Raw genomic sequence first — 23,720 nt, 5'->3', positions numbered from 1 at the left:
TGTGTGTGTGTGTGTGTGTGCACAACCTGATGCTTCAAATCTTTGCTTCATGGGCACAACTAATTATAAAAGAATAGACTTACAACAAAAAATGTGTATATCAATCTCTAAGGTTCATCCTTTTGACTAGAAAAAAAAACAGGTTTGACTCGTTACAAAAGAGAGATGACGCAATATTTACTGTGAGCACTACATCAGGAAGCAAGAGTACCTTGCATTATAGGCAAAACATTTTCAAACGCATCGGCTGTGAGAGCGCACTGCACGCGCACCGGCACAGTCGCTCCACCCTTCTACAGGAGCGTTCATTCAACAAAACCGCGCCGCTCGCCGTTCCGTGTAGCAGGAAATATTAACGATATCTCACTATCTCATGTCTTATTCTGACACAAGGGTAGGCGTTAGTTGCGTTTTTGTTGCCTAGGCGCCACAACAGTGTAAAAATGCGTTATTTGTTGTTTACGAACGATTCATGTTAACCAAAGGGTGATTTAAAGAAACGACTTTCAGTCATGCGGACGCGGATTCGTAAGTGATTGGAGATAAACACCCGATAGCAGGTTCTGAAAAGTGTCCACATACATTTACATTGACGCGATTAGAAAGCGAATCGTTATCTGTTTGACCAAGTGAACTGATCAAAGTGCAAACAAGAGAAACGAGAGAGGCTTCTATCAGTGAAGGTGAGGAAGAGGAAGAGGAATCGTTTGCTACAGGGATCACTAAAAAAAGTTGGCCACTTAATGGGAACTGATAACGGTAGGCTCTCACGGATCTCAGTACGGTTACGTTACAGGATTTGACTGGAGAATGACTTCACATCTGAAAATGGTTTAAATTTTAACCTAAAGTTTTAAATCCTGTAACTAACACCTTAAATCTGGTTAAACGGTAGGCCTTAATATTTAAATACATTTCAATTAAATTAAATGTTTAAATACATTATTGTATTGGTGTGTCGTAACACTAAACGTTGCAAGGATGCTGACTTAATTAGTTCACATATTTCATAATTTAAATGCAACTGTGGATTTGATTGGAAGGTCACATTACTCAACATCTCAAGTGGGGTCAAGATGTCAGATTGTAAATATTTAAATGATAGCTACTTGCTTAGCATATTTAACTAAACAAGTTGGTTTCGAATGTCACGTTTAAAAAAGGTAATTTAATGATTAATGAGAAGCATTCTGGGATAACTCTTTACATCAATAATGATATAAAATGGCTGAAGTTCTATAATCAGGTTTGTGAGGCTGATAAGCACCATTAAGACACAGGTTGTAAAATAGAAAGCTGCATTCTAAATTAAAATTAATTAAAACCTCTTTTTACTGATTTTCACCGTAATCCTGATTATGTAATCATATATTTTTTGGTTGCATATACATTTATAAAAAGTTACTGTAAAATTAAATTATTTTTTTTTTTAATTGTTTTTTCCCCACTTTGTACGGTAAAGAAACCTACTGCTAACAAATTTCTGAAAAAGCATTCCTATCCCATTCTAAAACTGTCTATACCCAAAGTCTGCATCTTAATCTGCACCTTTGCCAACTGAGGAAGTATATGGCGCCATATTAATACACAAACACATTGTTTTTGCAAATAAATCAACCCTTTTAAAATGTTTAGGAGCTTTAGCTCAGTTGTCAGCTAAATAAATGATGGGGTCTGCTGCTCCAACAAGTTTGTGCACACATCCCAGGTGCAACAGGTCACAGAAGTAGGTCCAGGTTCAACAATTATAGCAGTTATGATATCAAATCAAACCGCTGTAAATAATTATCAAGATATAACATCATAAAGTAGCTGCTAGGATCCATTTGAATTAACTAGATGGTTCCTATATTGTTCCTATATTTGATTATACAGCTTACTATTGTCCATATGCTCATGTCCAGTTTAGAAATGTATTGTTCGTAAAAAAAAAAAAAAAAACTATCCATCCATCCATCCATCCATCCATCATCTTCCGCTTATCCGGGGCCGGGTCGCGGGGGCAACAGTCTAAGCAGAGACGCCCAGACTTCCCTCTCCCTAGCCACTTCCTCCAGCTCTTCCGGGGGGACCCCGAGGCGTTCCCAGGCCAGCCGGGAGACATAGTCCCTCCAGCGTGTCCTAGGTCTTCCCCGGGGCCTCCTCCCGGTGAGACGTGCCTGGAACACCTCCCTGGGAAGGCGTCCAGGAGGCATCCGAAATAGATGCCCGAGCCACCTCAGCTGGCTCCTCTCGATGTGGAGGAGCAACGGCTCTACTCTGAGCTCCTCCCGAGTGACCGAGCTTCTCACCCTATCTCTAAGGGAGCGCCCAGCCACCCGACGGAGAAAGCTCATTTCGGCCGCCTGTATCCGGGATCTTGTCCTTTCGGTCATGACCCACAGCTCATGACCATAGGTGAGAGTAGGAACGTAGATTGACCGGTAAATCGAGAGCTTTGCCTTACAGCTCAGCTCCTTCTTCACCACGACAGACCGGTACAGCGACCGCATTACTGCAGAAGCTGCACCGATCCGTCTGTCAATCTCACGTTCCATCCTTCCCTCACTCGTGAACAAGACTCCAAGATACCTGAACTCCTCCACTTGAGGCAGGAACTCTCCACCAACCTGAAGTGGGCAATCCACCCTTTTCCGACTGAGAACCATGGCCTCGGACTTGGAGGTGCTGATTCTCATCCCAGCCGATTCACACTCGGCTGCAAACCGTCCCAATGCACACTGAAGGTCCTGGTCTGAGGATGCCAACACGACAACATCATCCGCAAAAAGCAGCGACGAAATCGTATGGTCCCCAAACCGGACACTCTCCGGCCCTTGGCTGCGCCTAGAAATTCTGTCCATAAAAATTATGAACAGAACCGGTGACAAAGGGCAGCCCTGCCGGAGTCCAACATGCACCGGGAACAGGTCTGACTTACTGCCGGCAATGCGAACCAAGCTCTTGCTCCGGTCGTACAGGGACCGAACAGCCCTAAGTAGGGAGCCGCCGACCCCATACTCCCGGAGCACCCTCCACAGGATGTCGCGAGGAACACGGTCGAATGCCTTCTCCAAGTCCACAAAACACATGTGGACTGGTTGGGCAAACTCCCATGAACCCTCCAGCACCCTGGAAAGGGTATAGAGCTGGTCCAGTGTTCCACGACCGGGACGAAAACCACACTGTTCCTCCTGGATCCGAGGTTCCACTATCGGCCGAATTCTCCTCTCCAGTACCCTGGCATAGACTTTTCCAGGGAGGCTGAGAAGTGTGATCCCCCTATAGTTGGAACACACTCTCCGGTCCCCCTTCTTGAAAAGAGGGACCACCACCCCGGTCTGCCAGTCCAGAGGTACTGTCCCCAACCGCCATGCGATGTTGCAGAGGCGTGCCAGCCAAGACAGCCCCACAACATCCAGAGACTTGAGGTACTCGGGGCGGATCTCGTCCACCCCCGGTGCCTTGCCACCGAGGAGCTTTTTAACTACCTCGATGACTTCAGCCCGGGTGATGGACGAGTGCCCCTCCGAGTCCCCAGCCACTGCTTCCTCAACGGAACACAAGTCGGTGGGATTGAGAAGATCCTCGAAGTATTCCTTCCACCGCCCGACGATATCCCCAGTTGAGGTCAACAGGTGCCCATCTCTACTGTAAACAGTGTTGGTAGGGCACTGCTTCCCCCTCCTGAGGCGTCGAACAGTTTGCCAGAATCTCTTCGAGGCCAACCGATAGTCCTTCTCCATGGCCTCACCGAACTCCTCCCAGGCCCGAGTTTTTGCCTCCACGACTACCCGGGCTGCAGTCCGCTTGGCCTGCCGGTACCCGTCAGCTGCCTCCGGAGTCCCACAAGCCATCCAGGCCCGATAGGACTCCTTCTTCAGCTTGACAGCATCCCTTACTTCCGGTGTCCACCACCGGGTTCGGGGATTGCCGCCTCGACAGGCACCGGAGACCTTACGGCCACAGCTCCGAGCAGCCGCAGCGACAATGGAGGTGGAGAACATGGTCCACTCGGACTCAATATCTCCAGACTCCCTCGGGATCCGGTCGAAGCTCTGCCGGAGGTGGGAGTTGAAGATCTCTCTGACAGGGGGCTCGGCCAAACGTTCCCAACAGACCCTCACAGTACGTTTGGGTCTGCCGAGTCTGTCCAGCTTCCTCCCCCGCCATCGGATCCAACTCACCACCAGGTGGTGATCAGTTGACAGCTCCGCCCCTCTCTTCACCCGAGTGTCCAAGACATATGACCGAAGGTCTGATGACACGACCACAAAGTCGATCATCGACCTCCGGCCAAGGGTGTCCTGGTGCCACGTGCACTGGTGGACACCCTTATGCTTGAACATGGTGTTCGTTATGGACAAACCGTGGTTAGCACAGAAATCCAATAACAGAACACCGCTCGGATTCAGGTCAGGGGGGCCGTTCCTCCCAATCACGCCCCTCCAGGTGTCACTGTCACTGCCCACGTGAGCGTTGAAGTCCCCCAGTAGAACTACGGAGTCTCCAGTTGGAGCACTTTCCAGCACCCCTCCCAGAGACTCCAAGAAGGCCGGGTAGTCCGCACTGCCGTTCGGCCCGTAGGCACAAACGACAGTGAGAGACCTATCCCCGACTCGAAGGCGCAGGGAAGCGACCCTCTCGTTCACTGGGGTAAACTCCAACACATGGCGGCTGAGCTGGGGGGCTATTAGCAAACCCACTCCTGCCCTCCGCCTCTCACCATGGGCAACTCCAGAGTGGTAGAGAGTCCAGCCTCTCTCAAGAAGTGTGGTTCCAGAGCCCAAGCTGTGCGTTGAGGTGAGCCCGACTATCTCTAGTCGGTACCTCTCGACCTCCCGCACAAGCTCAGGCTCCTTCCCCGCCAACGAGGTGACATTCCACGTCCCTAAAGCCAGATTCCGTGTCCAGAGATCGGGTCGTCGGGGGTCTCGCCTTCGACTGTCGCCCGATCCTCTATGCACCGGCCCCTTACGCTCCCTCCTGCAGGTGGTGAGCCCACAGGAGGGCGGCCCCACGTCACTCCTTCGGGCTAAGCCCGGCCGGACCCCATGGGGGAAGGCCCGGCCACCAGGCGCTCGCATACGGGCCCCAACCCCGGGCCTGGCTCCAGGGTGGGGCCCCGGCTGCGCCATGCCGGGCGACGTCACGGTCCTTGATTTTAAATCTGCCATAAGGGGTTTTATGAACTGTTCTTAGTCTGGCCCGTCACCAAGGACCTGTTTGCCTTGGGAGACCCTACCAGGAGCATATAGCCCCAGACAACATAGCTCCCAGGATCATTCGGGTACTCAAACCTCTCCACCACGATAAGGTGACAGTTCAAGGAGAGGAAAAAAAAACTAATATTAGTCTAAATCTAATATTAGACACTAAACCCATGAATAAAAAAGGGTCTGTAATATAATACATTGAAACATATAATAAACGGCTATTCACTATTTCACGTCATTGGTTCAAAGACTTGCGCATAATTGCAAATAGTTTTCTTACCCCAACTGAATTAAAAAGTGACATTTGAGTCTTTTTTTTAACACAGACATTTTAGTGAATTATTCAGCTTGTTCAAATAACAATATTTCATCTAGGGTGATGTGTGATCAGCAGTAAAACACTGAGAAGAATGTGTGACCAACCTTAATCTGTTTCGCCTTCTCTGTTTTGTCCTCTCTTTCTCAATTTCAGAGTTAATGGGGAAGGAGGACAGGTCACAGTGGAAGGAGTTAATTGAGGATATAAGTGTTTTACAATGGGTGTTTTCATTTCTGTTTTTAGGTAAGACCTGCAGCACACACAGAAAGAAAAAAAAACTGTTGGGTGCTAAATAGAAATTTCCATGATGCTTCCCCTTGTGTGTCAGATTGACACTGTAACATTATCACTAATTCTGCATGTGTGTGTGTGTGTGTGTGTGTGCGTGCAGGAGCGGCCTGTCTGCTGCTGATGATCTATTTGATGTTCACTTCTCTGTGGCTCGTTCCCACACTCTACTTCTCCTGGCAGATCTATGATTGGCATACACCTGAAAGAGGTAAACCCATCACTAGAACACACATTTCTATTCTTAACACTCACAAAATTTATTACACACATAAACACTTGTGGATGGTTTAATGGATAGCACACCTAAAAATGAAAGTGCTGTCATCATTATTTACTCACTCATGTCGTTACAAACCTGTAAGACTGACTTTTCAGGTTTCAATGAGACATTCTGAGGAAAGTATGTTGTTTTTTTGTCAAGGGTCAATAGTCACTAAAACTGTTGGTTACCAACATTCTTCCAAATATCTTTTCTGCTCCACTTAAGCCATATAGGTTTGGAAAGACATGAGGGCGGAAAATTATCAGAGTTGTCATTTTTAGGTGACTTATCCATCTAAATTCACAAGTTGACCTCATAAATTATAATTCCATTTAATTCTTAATTAACAGCTTTCACTTTCTGATAGAATTAAACATTTTTCAAATTGTTATTTTCTCTGTCCACTAGGTGGCAGACGAACAAAATTTGTGCGAAACTGGGAAGTATGGAAACACTTCAGAGATTATTTTCCAGTGAAGGTAAACAATATACCCAGTAACCGACACAAAACATTTGTTACTGACTACCAACAGCTGTTCTTCAACTTCAGCTCTTTAATCTTTTGTGCATCCCACCCATTTTTTCTCTCTATCCTTCTTTGACTTTCTATTCCTTAAGCTGGTAAAGACTGCTGAATTGAATCCCAGTAAGAACTATATTATGGGTTGTCACCCCCACGGCATCATGTGTGTGGGAGCCTTCTCGTGTTTCAGCACAGACCGTAATGGATTTGCAGAAACCTTTCCTGGTATACGCCCCGTGCTTGCAATCCTGGCTGGACTTTTCCGCCTTCCTCTCTTCAGAGAGTATATTTTAGCTGCAGGTCAGTAAAACAAAAGCTAAAGTGAGACTTAATGAGAAAGAAGATGTTGAGAACATTTTGAAAAAGATGAAGTGTTTCTCCATCTATTTCTCATTCTCAGGTCTGTTGCCTGTCAGTAAGAAGAGTTTAGATTACTTGCTGAGCCGTACTGGTGTGAGTAACGCTGTAGTCATCATCATTGGTGGGGCAGAGGAATCACTTACCTCGTCTCCAGGAGTGAACACTGTAGTCATGAAACACAGGAAGGGTTTTGTACGACTGGCTCTTGAACATGGGTGAGGAAAAGACACGAACAAGACAAGATCATGATCACGATCAAGTTTAAACCAGTGGTTCTCAATCAGTGATCGGACCCACTATGGGGCCTCAACAAACTTCCAAGGGGGCCACCGGATGACTAAAATGATTCTAATTAGTATATTACTATTAATACAATGAATATGCAAAGTCTTCTTATTATTATTAATAAATTAAAACAGCTTACTCAAAGGCTAAAAAAAAAAGAATGAAGAAGATTAAATAAATACAAGTACCTTTGTTATAATTATAGCAGAAATACTGGAGGAAATATCTTACTTTCCACAGGGGAGGGGGGGCTTTGAACATTGTGAGGGACAAATGGACAATGGGGGCATTCGAGCCAAAAACGTTAAGAACCGCTGGTTTAAACCTCCAAATCACCAGTGAATTTACATGTGATTCACTGTTCAAAATAGAAGATGGAAATCATTTTAACTAGAACGAGGAAGAACTTGAACGAAAAAGTCATGGTGAAATAATAGAAGTTAATTGATTAAAAAAAGGGAACCCTGAAAAATGCAGCATTAGCAACTTTACCATGTATTCACATAGAAACATAAGCAGCAACTTATGAAATACTTTTCACATTTTTACATGACGACATCTCTTGTGTCTTGTTGCGGTTTACTCAGGGCTGACCTGGTTCCCGTGTACTCCTTCGGTGAGAACGAACTATTTCAACAGGTGGTTCTGTCTGAGGGCAGCGTGGGTCGACGGCTGCAGGCTCTTTTTAAGCAGATTATGGGTTTTGCTCCATGTCTCTTCACTGGGGGGCGCTGGCTGCTTCTGCCATACAGACGTCCTGTCACCACTGTAGGTAGGTTCAAAACACTTGCATTTCACTATATAATATTTGCTAAATTATTGATTTTGCAAAGTTAATGTATAGAACTACCGAGCTTTTATTCAGACAGTACAAGTAGCATGTTTTAGTGAATGCAGTGTACCTTTGTCTCTTTCAGTGGGCGGTCCCATTACTGTGCCTAAGGTTGGCAGTCCATCTCAGGAACAGGTGGATCATTACCACAGTTTATACATGAAGGCTCTGTCTGAACTTTTCCACAAACATAAAGCCAGCTGCGGACTGGCCGAAACACACGAGCTGCGCTTCATATAGAATTGTTGGAAAGCACAAAGTTATTGAAACAGCTGAGAAACATACTTATTTCAGTTTTGTTTTCATGTTGAATATTTTAGCTTTTCGGTTCTCCTAAATGATGCTCAAAGCACAAAGTGAACGGGATGAATGCAATTTGGGGTCTAAATCAGAATGATGCTCATATGGAGCTGTATATTATGTGCCGTAAATGAACAACAACAACAAAAAACTTTAGTCTAAGGATTTACCACCTTTATCAGTGATGAAACACTGGAAATTGAAAACATGTTAGTGCTCATAATGAAATTATGTGAAGAGTATTGAGGGGAAATGGTATTTTTAAGTGTGAAAATATTTCCAGCTCATAATTATTTTTTATACTTTTAGAAATATGGATGATTTATGCATGTATTTTAATGTTTTTACCTTAAATCCATCAGTGACATTTTCAAGTGCACAGCAAAGTCTTAAAAATACATGTCTTCTTGCAAAACAGATCACAAACCAAGCACATTTTTACCACTTCTAGTCATTTAATTGTTTCAGAAAACAGCATTTTATAGCAATAAACATGTATACATATTTACAAACAAAAGCAATACTTTGTGTTAAATTATAAAACTTCATATACAAAAAACATTGTTAACTGCTGCAGGTTCCTTTCATTATGAAATCTGTGAATAGGTATTTTGCTTTCTAAAGAACATGTTTTTTACTTTTGTAACCACAAGATGCAAGTCTTTCCTTCCTGCCAATCATGGTCATTTAGTACAAAACACGTCAACAGCAGTTTTTCAGTTGCATTGACTTATATTTTAATAAGAACAGAATTAACTCCAATTACAATACTTCAACAGCTCTTTTTTTTTTTTTTTTTGCAAATGCTTTGTTTCATCCTATTATGTGAATTTTCAAATGAAGTGCAGAGATGACAGGTTATTATTTTAACAGTCAGGTCAAAGGCTTCTAGTGATTTACATCTCAACATGTTTATTGTGCAGGCAAATTAATGTAATGCTTCTGAGGGACATAAATCGCAAGTGTGCATTTTGACCCATAAGCTTATTTTAATTTTGATAGGAGTTCAGTTGAGGAGCAAATCATACCGTCCACTTTAGACACCTGAAAAGACAAAGAGCTCAATTTACACACATTTCATCTTCCCTAGTCCTATTAGTTTACTTTAGTATTCAATCTATTTTAATGGGGTTTCATTTCTTAAATGGATAATGAAAATTCTGCCCTCATTTACCTACCCTAAACCTGTATAACTTTCTCCTTCTTGGAAAACATTCTTCAAAATATATTCTTCTCCACAGAAAAACAAAGCCATACAGGTTTGGACGTGAGGTAAACGATGCCAATTTTAATTTTGGGGTGAATTGTTCGATTATCTTATCTTGCGGTGTCAGTGTGTGATAACACAATTGTTTGTGTGCTATTATCTGGTTTCACTTTTGAGGAATAGTGTTGCGTTCCACCCACACGTGTGAGCGAGTGTTACCTGGTCTCATGGTGTGTTCCTAAACATCGGACACAGCAGTAGCGAGCTCCACATGACACACAAGTGTAGTTTGATGGAAAGCCGCACACTGCACAGAAATGACGCTGAGGAAACTTCGAGGGCTCAGCGCATGCAATCATATAGTTCGGACCCTCACTGACACTCAAGTCCTGAAAGAGAGAGAGAGAGGGGTACAAATACAAAAAATATCCAGGTCTCCAAAAAAGAGAAGAAACTAGATTTTGTTTAAGCCAGGAACTAATAATTTTACATGGTGTGCATAAATTTGACTATTGAGGAATCTTTTTTTTTTTTTTTTTTTACGTTATACGAGTCATGACATTCACCCAAGAAAAGAGTGCGAGTTTCTCTCTGGATGTTTCTCAGCACAGATGCGTTACCTCCTCCTCAAGAAGAGCCTGGAAGTTTTTACGGAACCTCTGTTTAAAATGATCACCCCTCGTCTTCTTTCTCCGCTTGCCTTGAAATCAGAATCCAATTTAGGCGAGAACAATAAAGACAAACACAGCTGTCAACGTCGGATAGAGTTCGTAAAGAAGGATTTAATGCGAGCAAAAGGATGGGCACTGATGCACAACACCGACTCGATTCGTTACCGGATTCGTTGCTCTCGTCGAACTGCGGCAGCCGCTTAACGAGCTGCGGGAGGCTCGCGTGAGGATCGTCCTGGAAGTTGTCTTTCTCGAGCGCCTCGAGCTGGCGGGTTAAACGGCGATGGCGCGTCATGCTGTCCAGCACGCGCCGCTGGTTGGGATCCTGCGAGCGGACTGAGGAGGACAAGTCTGAATGTGAACTACAGCTGGATTTACATGATCTGATAATATCAATCTATCAAAAAACTGTTGACATGTTTAGCCGCAAATTATGAGAAGCGTAGGGACAGAAACAGATCAAAAAGCATTACAATTAATTTATGCCATGCGGTGATATAAGTCAAAGGATATACAAAAGTTTACTTGACGCACGGTTACCGGTTGTTTTCTTCTCCGCCATGGCCGGAAGTATGAGAAGCAGAATTATTCTTCTTGATTTGTGTTTGTTCTCAATCTGCTCGCGCACTACTGGCCTCTAGCGAACTGCTGTGCAATGATCATCTAGCTAAAGTTAGCTCTCCAAGCACATGATCCTCCCATAGACAGTAAAAGAAATGGACACAGCGACCCCATTGGAACTCAATTGAGAAAAGTGAAGCCCATTTTTAGCGATTTTTAGCACTTCCGTTTCTGACGCGCAGACTCAAACGAAGCTTGACGACGTCAGCAACCTGTCTGACAGATGTAAATCTTCCAAGTGGCTGTGCGTCCAAACTGCCGAGTTCTTTGTCGTGAGTGAGCAGGAGTAAGGAGTAAGTAGTAAGTAAGAGCAGGAGTAAGTATTCTGATTAATTATTTTGTATAGTATTTTAAAATGTAACGCCAGTACGCCATATTAAGTTAATTGCCTGCGAGCTTCTCCTCCTGTCTACGGTAATGCGACAGAGAGACGAGTGGTTATGACGCAATCGTTAGCCTATTTTTTACAAAAACTGTTTATATGGGGCCATAATGTAACATAGAAGGTAATGGAGCCCTTTATACATTGTTGTGTATCTTTAGAAATAAATAATGGACAAACGGAGTCTTTAAACGCCTCAGATGTAAAGTTATTCGCTGTCAAAGTGACGCCAAAATGAATGAGAGTCAATGGGAATGCTAAAGCAAGTGAAGTTCTGCTACAAGATGTCAGCCCCCACCAGACTTCAACATCCGGTCGAGTTCCTTGCCCCCTGGATCCTCCCGCATTACGGAATAGGTCTGAATTAGCAGTAGAATTGGCTGCTAGGTGGCGCTGTAACCAAAAAAAAAAATAAAAAATAAAAAAAATTGCGTCCCAGTATGGAAGGCCGTTTCAGCATAAAAACGTTCCAGCGTTACTTGTCGTAATTATATTTTTACTAGTAACAATTAAATGAAAGAGCTCTATAATCTAATTTGTACTAGTAACAACTACAATTATAGAGCTCTATAATTACATTTTTACTAGTAACAATTATGATTGATTATTAGTGCTTTTAGTGCAAGTTGTCTAAAAACAATTTGGTGCTTCCTACACTCAAAAAAATTTACTTTCACCTTTGCCAATGTACTTAAAAAAATTAATTTAACAATGTGAACTTAATTTAGTCTAGTTCATTCAACAAAAAAAGTGTGTATTGTCAGCTTTACTTAAAAATTATTTGTTCAGCCAACATAATATTGTTGCATAAAAGTAACAGATTAATAAAACCAATACAGACTTGAATCTCATTGGCTGATGATTTTGCAGTGTATTATGGGTAATTGTTTTCCTGTCACCCTCTTGCAGAAGTGTAACACCATTAGATAGGTACCTGAGTAATAAAAGATCACAGTTGAGTTAAAGAACCTCTGATTTAATTTAGAACAAATAAATGGTTGGAAATGCAACATTGCGTTTGTGTTTGTGCTCTGTTTGATGAGCTGTAATTAAGTAATGGTCTTTGTGTTGAATCGTGTTGAGCGGCTGCACTCTTATTTATTGATTCAGTGTTATGGACTTAATTAAATCCTAATTAAAGAGTGTAGTGTTTCTGAAGTGGAATTATTAATTTTTTGTCATCATTAATTACAATTTTCATGTACAATTAACTCAATTGAGTGGAATCTGTTGACATAATATTTTTAATTAAACCCAACATTTCATTTTTTGGAGTGTAATGTGGGACACTGACAAGTCTATGATAAAAGTCCAAAATCTATGATAATGATGATAGTAATAGTAATGATAATAATAATAATGACATTGATAATAATAATGATCATAATAGTAAAAGTTCTGAAAAGGCCAAAGTCTATGATAAAGGCCAAAATCTATGATAATGATGATAGTAATAATAATGATAATGAAAATCGTCTAGTAATTCTCTTGGTTATGGATGGATTGATTGATAATTGAACATCATCAGACAAATAATACAATACTATTTTACTAAACAACAAACACAATCATTCTATTATTGCATATCAATACTAAAACTCTGTGAATATTTTAAAATAATTTATTCTCCTTAATATCAAGTTTGTCAAAAGGCTTTCATCTCAGGCATCATCTTAATTTTACTTTAATGTGAACATGATTAATGTTACCTAAGTCTGTAAAATATTTCAGGATACTTTAGAACCACGCTACAGGACTTTTATTTTGAAACACACTTTTGTAGGTGGGAAATCTGCAATCTGTTTTGCATCTCATGAATAGGAGTTTCTACTAGTAATAATACAATTATAGAGCTCTGTAAAATATAGTAAAATGGTAAAAATATAATTACGACGAGTAACGCTGGAACGTTTTTATGCTGAATCGGCCTTCCATATCCCAGGATTATTAGAATAGAAACATTGTTCTTGACCTATTCTCGCAGAGGCCCACTAGGGGGCCTCCAATACACAAATCTCAACCTTCTGAAGATAAACTCAGCAAGAAACACATTTATGTCCTTCATGTATTTTGATGATTTTCAAATATCCCTTCCTCTGGAAGATTCGTATATCCAGCTTAAACAGCTAACATATCAATCATGTCTGTTTTCTGTATCTCATTTCCACAAATCATTCTACATAATAAATTTTTTATCAAGTATTATAAATAAACGCATTTCTCTATTATTTATACAGTTCTAGAGTAAAAATTATGTCAGATGTATATATTCATGTATGTATGTAGGAGCACCTTAAAAACACGCAACAAATTCCTTGTGTGTTTGCGCACACGAATAAAGCTAATTTTGATTTTGATAATCTTTAAATTATTATTTGTGAATGTGTTTATGAGATTTTAAAAAGTGGGATGAGTAAAAGTTTAAACACCAGTTGGAATGAGGTTATGCATTAATAACACCTTACCAGAAGAGAAAACTTGGGGAAAGTAGATGATTAAGTTCAGGATTTTGTACTTTGTACTTTTCAGTAATAAACATAGCCTACTATTATTAAACAATAACAGAATATCTTCATGAGAATCCATATATCACGTACCTTAACTTATAAATGTAGCCTACTATCAACTAATTAAATTAATCATTCAAATATTCAAGTTTTTCTTTCTGTTGGCTTCGGTTTATATAAAACACGTAGGCTATACGTGATGTTGTCATAGTTTTAGAGGTTTACGCATATAGCGTTAGATGAAAGTGAAAGAAGGTTGAGCTTTTATTAGATGAAAGGGAAAGTGTTGGACAGTGACTCTTGATTTGAACGACCAAGCCGCAGCACTTAAAGCCTCTGAAGAAAAACCTACGGTGAGTAGCCTATACGTGTTACTGTGTCCATGCAGGCTCCATTAATTTCCATTATTTACAGAAAAAAGTCTGTTAACGTTACCCTGTCATTTCTGCGTGTGTTTATTCGTTTTTAAGTGCATTATCACAGAGCGTAGAATGAAGTACCAAATTAGGGGCGTTTTTTGAATCTGTAAAATAGGTTACAAATGTGCGGAAATAGTTTATTAACAGTGTTTTAGAGTAAATGAGATATAGCTACTTCAAATACTATTTTTTTAAAATAATTTGTTCATATTTTATGTGATTGTAAGAGCATTATCACAGAGCCTAGAATTAGGGTAAGAACGGTGTGATCACACATCAGTGCTTCGCTTACACTAAAATTTTTTTAAATATTAGGACAAGATGAAGTGAAAGCTACGCGGCGCTTAAGCAAGATGACAAGACACGTGTGCTCGCCTTGAAGCAACGCGAGAGTGATTCTGAAGTACAAGGATCCTTTTTCGGTACTTTGATGTCATACAACGATCGAACGGAGGAGCCCCTCCCTTCCCCTCTCTCCCCTCCCTAATCAGAACGTGACGAGTTTCAAAAGCAAAAGTGAAAGCGATTGGTGTCCTGGTTCCGACTCTGGGCGTCATGATTTTTTGCAACTATAGCCGACGCTGCATCAATCTTTCGATTGCGTCTATCTAAAAACCGAGGTAGCATTTACAATAAGGAGCCCTGTGTCAAAGAAACAGCTGAGGGATTTTTTTTCGAGCGAAACCGGTGAAACATAAAAAGGTAGATAACTGATTAAAATTAATTCAAATATAAAAACATATCAGTTTCGTGTTAAAAAATGCTTTCAGAACTCGATCAGATGAAAGAAAGAAACTATGAATAGACATGATGTGACAAACTTGAAGGCACAGGATTTGAAGACTTCCTGCCTTTTTAGATACAGCCCTTTACAGTATTGTACAGTTTAAAAATGTTTTTTTCTCCTAATTTTTATTAAACATATAGCCTAGTTTCTGTTTTGTAAGGTACTATTTGAAGAATGTGTCTAATAATTTTTTTTAAGTTTGTATCCTTAATGCAATATGTAGTATCCATTTTAACCATTCTTCAACCATTTTATGTTTTTTCTCCCTAATTTTGGATTCAGGACAGACAATGGATTGTGCTGCACAAGACTTCAAGACATCTCTTAACAGGAAAGGCTTTAAGGAGGTCTCTTCCCTTCAGCAATGTCATTTCTTACTGTTTTTCTGCCCCATTATTTCTCGTGCTGGAACTGATATTGACGCTGCAGTGAAGCACATCAATCAAGTGAAAGGTCATTTACAATTGTGAAAAGCTAGATTAGGCTAATGAAAATACATATTTAATTAAACTTATTAAACAAATACATTTTTTATGATCCAGTTAACAATCCACTTATAATTGCCTTACAGCTTCCAGTTTTCACATATCAGTGCCAGTCATCATGGTGGTGCTCCATCACACTTTTGACCCAGAGAAACTTATACTCGACAGCAACAATGTTATAGTGAGCGAGTACATATCTGCAGTGGACTGTCTGTTCAATGACAATGGATTACTGAATGGATGTCAGAAGAATAAGAATGCAATTGATAAAATTATAGCGGACTTAAAAAGTAAGGTAGGTTGATCACAATGCCCTTTACACAAACTAATGTGTTTTGCACAGTTATTAACAAAAAGAAAAAAGAAAAGGTTTTAATTTTTAAATGTGGGTTTTTCTAATAAAGCGGATGAAGGAGTGAGGGTGAATTTGTCACACACACACACACATATATATATATATATATATTATTTGTATTTTTTTTGGAAAGTCAGGAAGGAAATGCTAAAAAATATTATTTCCTGTAGTCTCAGTAGATGTTTACCCATCCATGACAACTTTCACTTCAGGGAAACCCGGAATCATGAAAAGGGTCCAAAGTGAAATGTTAAATGTGTGTTTTATTGCTGTAAATACAGATATATTGATTTATTAATTTCCCTTTCAGAACTGGACTTTATATCATTGCCTGAATAGTAAGTATTCCAAGCCTTACATTCTTCATTATTCAGTGAAATCTTCACTTTTATAATCTGACACTGTAATTAATAGTTACAATTATAAAATAAATATAAGGCATATGATATCATATTCTTTTTTATTTTTGCAAAAGATAATGTAAATCTACGTCTATCCACAGACCAGTATGCAGAAAATGTGCACTTAATCCCTGACAGACCAGTGCCGGATCAGAGGAGAACCATTCATTTCTTCGGGCATGATGTACCCACAACTTTAATAATTATTTGTGTTTCTGTTTTTGTTCTTCTGATTTTACTGATTGTTCTGCTACCAATTTTGCTGAAATAAAACAAAGAATGAAAGGACCATTTTTGTTATTTTCAGAAGAAATTGTTCAGTGGTAATTGTAGTAATAATGCATTGCATGAAGATAATTAAACATTGAGCATAAATAATTAACAGGTTCTTTGATAATATGTGTATGTAAACCATAATTATATAGGAAAAATAGCCTATACATTAACTTCACTTTAAGTGTTTTGTGATTGAAATATTGTATTGAATCAATCACACTCAAATATTTGCATGTCAGTCTAAAAAAAAGGTTGTTGTTCGCGAAACGTAAATAAACAGCTGTTTGACTTACTTCTGACAATTGTTTCAGTGTTTGTCTACCACCCTAACTTCTCATCTTTTTTTTTTAATTCATGATTCTTTCCACACCAAAAAGGAACAAAAAGACCAAACCACAAAAGCTTTAGTACTCACATTATTTTAAATTATACAAATAAGGTTTATGTGACACTGAAGACTGTAGTAATGGCTGATGAAAATGTAGCTTTTTACAAACAAAAGCAATACTTTGTGTTAAATTACAAAACTTCATATACAAAAAACATTGTTAACTGCTACAGGTTCCTTTAATTATGAAATCTGTGAATAGGCATTTTGCTTTCTAAAGAACATGTTTTTAACTTTTGTAACCATAAGATGCAAGTCTTTCCTTCATGCCAATCGTGGTCATTTAGTCCAAAACATGTCAACAGCGGTTCCTCTTCAGGAACTCGAGCTGCGTCTAGAACGAATGGGGACCGTGTCGAGCGTGACGTTTCTGAATAACGTTTATAATCAGTCCAATGGAAAGGCAAGACATCATAGGTGGGTGACGTCAGAGACCAGGAAGCATAAAAGCATAATCAGCCTTGTGTCTTCAGCAAGCGCTCTGTGTGTGTGTCAGTCACTATCTGTTTGTGGGTCTTATTTAGTGTCGTTTGTCCAAGCGTGTACGTCTGCAGACTGCAACTTGACTTGTAACTTGAAGTGGGTGTAACTTGAAGTAGGAGGCGTAACGATAGACTGTATAAAAACATGGACGTAGTGTCCGTGACGTCACCCGTAGACTCCTGAAGTTTGTTTTTGAAGCCTAAAGTGTGTAGAGCAGGCTGTCGCCATCTTGGCAGCGCGTCACCGCACAACCCTCCCGGATAATCAAAAATGGGCAAAAAGGCGGGAGCTAGTTGCTGAAGCCACACCCACCTAGCACGATGGCAGTGTCAGCAGCGGCAATCCACCTGTCACTCAAGTGGCTACGCCCTTAATTATGCAGAACTTGAAGTCTTAATATAATTTAAACGGATGAGTTATAAAAAAATTCACCCCCCTTATAGGCAAAATTAGCTATTTAGACCAAAATAATTTTTTGCACCAGGCTGTAAACATGTTTTTTTCCTGCTGTAAAGTTAGGCATTTTAACATGGGGAGTCTATGGGACTGACTCCCTTTTGCAGCCAGCCTCAAGCGGCCAGTCGATGAATTGCAGTTTTAGTCACTTCCTTATTGGCCTCACGAGAGAGAGCTGGAGGTTGGCACTCGAGCGTAACTTGAAGTTGTCCAAATCACACAGAACCACGCGAGATCTCAAAACATCTCGGTTATGTATGTAACCATGGTTCACTGAATAGGGAACGAGATGCTGCCCTTACGCATGCGCACGCATCATATACCTGGGTGATGCGCGCTATTTTGCTAAGATTTCATGAACTGAAGAAGAAGAATGCTATCAAGGTATGGAACGGCCCGGACCGCAGCATCTCGTTCCCTATTCAGGGAACCATGGTTACATACGTAACCGAGATGTTACCTTTCATAGGTCACTTCGTATGGGAACGCTATACCATAACGCCTGATGTACCTGATAGCTGGGAGCCAGGGAAGCACCTGCTCAAGCGGAGAGAACCCGGGAGCTCCCCAACCGGTCAAAGATGTATCCGTCATGACAGTCTCTCGGAAAGCACAAATCCCCAGACGAACCCGGCTAGAAGTAATTCGGTTGACATCCACAGTTTTAACGACATCACACACCTCCGTGTCACCGAAATCGTCCAATGCGGAAGACAACGGGGTGAAATGTTCCATCTTTTCATCCACCACTGAAAAAGACGCATGTGAAATAGCCCCATATGAATTACGGAGAATGCCGCTGCCATCAAATGGATGCGCTTGAGTCTGCGATTGTGCTAACACCAGCCAATCATCTAAGTAGTTCAAAACGTGAATGCCCTGGTGCCGCAACGGGGCCAGAGCTGCGTCCATGCATTTTGAAAAAGTACGGGGAGCCAGAGCTAAGCCAAAGGGAAGAATGCGGTACTGATACGCTTTGCCCTCTAAAGCGAATCTGAGGAACTTCCTGTGTCTCTTGATGATCTGAATATGAAAGTATGCATCCTTCAGATCGATTGTGACAAACCAGTCGTTTGGGTTGAATCTGAGACAAAATAGACTTTACTGTTAACATCTTGAATTTGCTCGCCCTGAGTGCAAGATTCAAACAGCGTAAATCCAGAATGGGTCACAACCCGCCGTCTTTTTTTGGTACCGAAAAATAGCAGCTGTAAAACCCTGACTTCATCTGAGAGGGGTGAACTTCTTTTATAGCCCCTTTGCTCAGCAGAGTTGATCTCCTGTCGCAGCACTGCTATTTCCATCGGTTTCACAACCGTGGGAAGAATTCCGTGAGCCGTCATAAACGGGTTGTCTGTGCAAGACCCCTGAACCGTCCCTCGAATTCCAAAGCTGGATTGAGAGGCATTAGCCGTCGAGCTCAGGTTTAACCTCTTACGCTGTCGTTGGTGAGCTGGTCGAAAATCTTAGCCGCCCAATCCTTGGGCGGAAAGCGGCTGATTGCTGTTTCAGTGACAGCCTCTCCGAACAAATCGTCCTTAGAAACGGGGGTGTCCATAAGAAAAGTTTTGTCTTTTTCTTTGATATCGGTGAGATTAAGCCAGAGGTGGTGCTCGACCCTAATCAAACCAGCCATGCTCGAGCAGTATGTTTGGTAGCGCGTAGCGCCAAACCCGTTGCTCGACGTAATTCCTTCACGGTCTCGGGTGTGATACCCTCGCCTTCATCGAGTTCCTGTAAGAGCTCCGCTTGGTAGGCCTGAAGGACTAGAGTGGAGCGAAGCAGCTGCCTGGCCACCGGCCATGAAGGATTTCCCAATGAGACTGGACGTGACTCGACACGCCTTAGAGGGAAGAAGGGGGCAAGACTTCCGTGCCGCGGCCGAATTATGTTTGGCCAGTTAACATGGTCTGGCATAGCAGGCTTGTGTTCTGACATGAAAATAATGAAAATTAGCGTGTAAAACAGAATATAATCCTACAAAATGCAGCGGGCTAAAGAAAACATTGTCGGACCATACCGCCTAAAACTAAATCCTAATGCAAAGATGAGATATGACGAAAAAAATAAAGAGAATCAAGACTCGATCCTTACGAGCAGAGCGACTGGTCAAGGTAACACCCTCCAGCCCAAAAGAAGGGCATGTGAAAAGGCTGTGTTGTGGTGCTTTTACAGACAGCCTGAAGAGCATGATGACATGTTTGCTTGCGATAATCAGAACTGTCCTATACAGTGGTTCCATTTAGACTGCGTGGGACTCAGCAGCACACCAGCCAGAGACGATAATCTGTGGAAACATCAAGCTTCTCTGGCTCCTCCCAGTGGTCCTATTGTCATTTGCAGAAAGTCATCCACTCCCGGTAAGAAACAACCAATCAGAGCTGCGGTCCGTAACTTTGTTTGTGTTCAAAATGTAGAAAAATGTATATAATAAGCGAGTACACCATAAATCCATTTTCCAAACCTTGTTTTTAGCTTGTCCTGAATCACTAGGGTGCACCTATAATAAATGTTTAGATTCTGACTATTTTAGATTGCTTCGCGGGTACCGCAGCGGAGTAACCCAATACCTTTGTGATTCTTCATAGACATAAACAGAGAGAAGTAGTTCTGGCTACGATGTTCTTCTGCAAGACGCAAGCAGTTCTGTTTATTAACCGCTAGAGCGTCAGAAGTTACCTACCACAGCTTTAAGTTGTATTTTATTTTAATTAATGTAATTTAAAAACAACTATTACACCTCTTTTCTTATTCTTGATTTCTGTGCATTTGCTGCATATCTTCTGTGGTGGAGCAGGACCTGCAAGGAAAGGTGAAAAAAAGGGAAACCATGAAACAAAAGAATAAAGCAATGACTTTTTGTATTGTGTATGTGTATTTTTGTAGGACATGAAAATGTCTGTAGACGGGTGTGTGCACTGAGGATGGAGAAGACCACAGCATCATCCTGGAAATGATCGAGAGTCACAGATGAGTCGCTCCCTCACTCCACCTGCACTTTACTTTCTCATCATGACCAGATGCTGCTGTGGATGTGATTTTTGGTAAAGTTTGTTTGGCTGGTTACTGTTTAAACAATGAAGGCTGACTTTCAGAAGCTTCAAAAGCATCATCAAAAAATGTTATGGAGCTTTTATCTGAAGTGATTGACAGTGCTCTTATTACAGGGGCCTACAATCCCCTGATCAACCAGGAGAAGAGAGCCTTGCTCAAGGACACACTGGTGTTCCTGTGGCTCAAATGGTAGAGCACTGTGTTAGCAGCGCAAGGTTGTGGGTTCGAATACCAGGGAACACATGTTAGGTAAAAACTGTTAGGCTGAATGCACTGTAAGTCACTTTGGATAAATATAATTTATTTATAAATTTGAACCACTTCAGTGGTTTAGCCAACTACAAAAGTAATAAATCAATGCATGTACCAATAATTTTGGTATCATGACAACACTAGTTCCCTGAGAGGAGGGAACGAGACATTTCGTATGGGGAAATCCATCTCCTCGAAATTATGAAGTCTGATTGAATAACTCTTTTGCTTGCAAATAGCCAATGGCGTCCTCGCCTGGCTGCCATCAATATAGGTGACGGCGGGCGCCAAAAACCTCAGAATCTTTGACTGAACGAGAGTTATGAGGCTGGAAGGTTTTTCCACACGGCAGGTTACATAATGTCTCGTTCCCTCCTCTCAGGGAACTAAGGTTACGTGAGTAACCGGAGACGTTCCCTTATCGAGTCGGTCTCTCGACATTACGTATGGGGAACAATAAAACCCCTGCCGTGTGGGAAATATTGTCTGACCCAGCTCGCAACGAGCCACAGAAGAGCATAAGCACTAGTTCTTACAGCGCATTAGCTCTAGGTCAGGTACCGGACCTAGTTGAAACACCTCTTGGCACAGAGCCAAATCAGCTCTTACACCATCGTAATCCGGTGCACCCAGATAAGCAACACTGGTGTGATATGTGGAAAATGCAGCAATATGTTGGTGCTTGGGAATACACTGCCGGCTTATAATGCAGGCATAATAAGGGGCCACATTAGATAGTGAATAAATATCTCAACCGCAGCTATTAATGCAGGCATAATAAGGGGCCACATTAGATAGTGAATGAATATCTCAACCGCAGCTATTACTAAAATAACTGACGCTGTCTATATGACCTGGTGGAAACCATGGTTCGAAACTGGCTAGTTCTGTTCACATATGCATGCAGGGCACGCACGGGGCACAAAGCGCACTTCTGAGACACTGAATTACTGTCCTCCTTGGGTCAAAATGCTTGAATTGTAACTATCTGAGCTCTGAACGGCGTTTGAGAGTACTTTAGGCTAATAGCCGCATTTGGGTAAAAGTCTGACCATACAATCGTCCGGTCCAAACTGCATACACTCGCTGTTCACTGTCTCCCACTCGTTTCCCCGCAAGCTAGCGCAAGCAGTAGTGCCGTCTTAAATGAGAGCACTTTAAGGTCGCTAAACTCGGCTGGTTCAAAAGGTGGGTCGGACAGTGCACTAAGCACTAACGACAGGTCCCAGACCGGCATCTGATGAAGGCGGGGTGGATTAAGCCGCCTAGCTCCCCGAAGAAAGCTCGTTATCAGGGGGTGCCTCCCCACTGAATGGCCATCTAGCAAGTCATGAAAAATTTACCCAGGAATGTGATATATTGGCGCAGCTGCAGTGTGCTCTTCTGAATGTTCACAGACAGCCCAAACCTGTCAGATGGGTGAGGAGTCTGTGTTTGTGTTCCTCGAGAGCGCTTCTCAACCGTGCAAAGACTAACCAGTCGTCGAGATAGTTCAGTATGCGCATTCCACTGAGCGTCAGGGCAGTGAGCATTGTATTAATGCACATTGTAAATACGCGGGGAGCCAAAGCGAGCCCAAACGGCAACACTTTGAACTGGTACGCCACACCCTCGAATGCAAAACGCAGGAAGTGCCTGTGATGTGGGGCTATCTGGATGTGGAAGTATGCATCCTTTAGATCCACTGCAATGAAGTAATCTTCGGGCTGAATGTGCGCGAGGATCTGCTTCACAGTTATCATTTTGAACTTGCGTTTCGCGAGCACTTTGTTCAGTAATCTCAGGTCTAAGATGGGGCACATACATCCGTCCTTTTTCAGAACTAGAAAATAACAGCTGTAGAACCCGGAAGTTTTCCGTTCCTCGGGCACTATCTCTACTGCTTTGTACTGTTTGGCCAGGAGAGAGGATATTTCTGCACGTAGCAGCAGGGCACTCTGTTCTGATACTTCTGCAATAATCACACCGCCGAAGCGGGGTGGTCTGCGAGCAAACAGGAGAGTATAGACGCGGTTTATCATGTTGATGTTCAATACAGAAGGTATTAAAGCATGCTGTGGTGGGGGCTGCGCGTCAGCCACCGGGGAAGCATTGACCGCTATATGAATAGCAGGTGACTCGTCCGCGGCTTCTTGCACGGAAACATACATAGTCACCTCCTCGGGTTTAGAGGAGGCTTCGCTTATGTAGTGGGTAATAGTAGAGGGAGGAAGAAAGCTCTTTTGCTGAGGCATGTAATGCATGTTTATTGAAACAGAACACAGCGGTTTCATTCTCACAACATTTACATTGTTTATGAACTCTGGGCGGGAACACGCCCTCTTCGCTGCAGGTCCGACAAACACGTCCTGCGCTCTCTTCCCCCTGACACGAGCATCAGGAACGCTGCTCCTTCTTGCCTGCCGGACGCCCTTGGCTGCTAGAGGCCGGTTTAGTACCAAAACGGGGCTTCCTGGGCTGCCTCTGGCAGAACGGTGGCTCTGGCTCACGACGCTCTACCGCGCTCGGGAACGCGCGCCTAGTATATCCTTCCTGGCGCTGCGCTGAAGAAGACCTGGACCTCGCTGTCACCTATATTGATGGCTGTCAGCCAATCAGGTGAGGGCGAG

General features: G+C 42.2%; 2 protein-coding genes across 8 annotated transcripts; one reads left to right on the top strand and one right to left on the bottom strand.

Annotated features, from left to right (window-relative positions):
• Positions 1–238: 238 nt before the first annotated feature.
• LOC128003400 (diacylglycerol O-acyltransferase 2-like) lies at positions 239–17,162 on the top strand. 2 transcript variants are annotated; one of them, XM_052592525.1, is made up of 9 exons: positions 239–759; positions 5,668–5,757; positions 5,906–6,013; positions 6,476–6,546; positions 6,686–6,890; positions 6,991–7,165; positions 7,823–8,003; positions 8,153–8,944; positions 17,040–17,162. In XM_052592525.1, exons 1-8 carry the CDS (start codon positions 744–746, stop codon positions 8,228–8,230), a joined length of 924 nt encoding a protein of 307 aa, XP_052448485.1. In that variant the 5' UTR covers positions 239–743; the 3' UTR covers positions 8,231–8,944; positions 17,040–17,162. The 2 variants fall into 2 exon arrangements, with proteins under 2 accessions (XP_052448485.1, XP_052448484.1); XM_052592524.1 differs by having other exon boundaries at positions 7,823–8,007.
• On the bottom strand, positions 8,803–10,955 carry LOC128003476 (zinc finger HIT domain-containing protein 1-like). Of its 6 annotated transcripts, none has more exons than XM_052592526.1 (5): positions 10,771–10,955; positions 10,399–10,581; positions 10,195–10,274; positions 9,794–9,963; positions 8,803–9,411 (listed from the first exon to the last, which is right to left on the bottom strand). In XM_052592526.1, the coding sequence occupies exons 1-5, from the start codon at positions 10,805–10,807 to the stop codon at positions 9,390–9,392; spliced, it is 492 nt and encodes a 163-aa protein (XP_052448486.1). In that variant the 5' UTR covers positions 10,808–10,955; the 3' UTR covers positions 8,803–9,389. The 6 variants fall into 6 exon arrangements, with proteins under 6 accessions (XP_052448486.1, XP_052448489.1, XP_052448488.1 ...); XM_052592529.1 differs by having other exon boundaries at positions 10,411–10,581; XM_052592528.1 differs by having other exon boundaries at positions 10,780–10,955.
• Positions 17,163–23,720: the final 6,558 nt, after the last annotated feature.

This window comes from Carassius gibelio, chromosome A5, assembly GCF_023724105.1.
Source record: "Carassius gibelio isolate Cgi1373 ecotype wild population from Czech Republic chromosome A5, carGib1.2-hapl.c, whole genome shotgun sequence".
NCBI classification, from domain to species: Eukaryota; Metazoa; Chordata; class Actinopteri; order Cypriniformes; family Cyprinidae; genus Carassius; species Carassius gibelio.
This window is presented reverse-complemented; position numbering and strand designations above follow the sequence as displayed.

Bases quoted from the DNA above. Each gene is read 5' to 3' on its own strand.
- LOC128003400 (XM_052592524.1), top strand. The intron at 5,758-5,905 runs GTAAGACCTGCA...GTGTGCGTGCAG, and splicing joins GTTTTCATTTCTGTTTTTAG to GAGCGGCCTGTCTGCTGCTG. The intron at 6,891-6,990 runs GTCAGTAAAACA...TCTCATTCTCAG, and splicing joins AGAGTATATTTTAGCTGCAG to GTCTGTTGCCTGTCAGTAAG.
- LOC128003476 (XM_052592526.1), bottom strand. From the start codon at position 10,807: ATGGCGGAGAAGAAAACAACCGGTAACCGTGCGTCAA. The intron at 10,582-10,770 runs GTAAACTTTTGT...TGTCCTCCTCAG, and splicing joins AACCGGTAACCGTGCGTCAA to TCCGCTCGCAGGATCCCAAC. The intron at 9,412-9,793 runs GTAACACTCGCT...TTGTCTTTTCAG, and splicing joins GGAACACACCATGAGACCAG to GTGTCTAAAGTGGACGGTAT.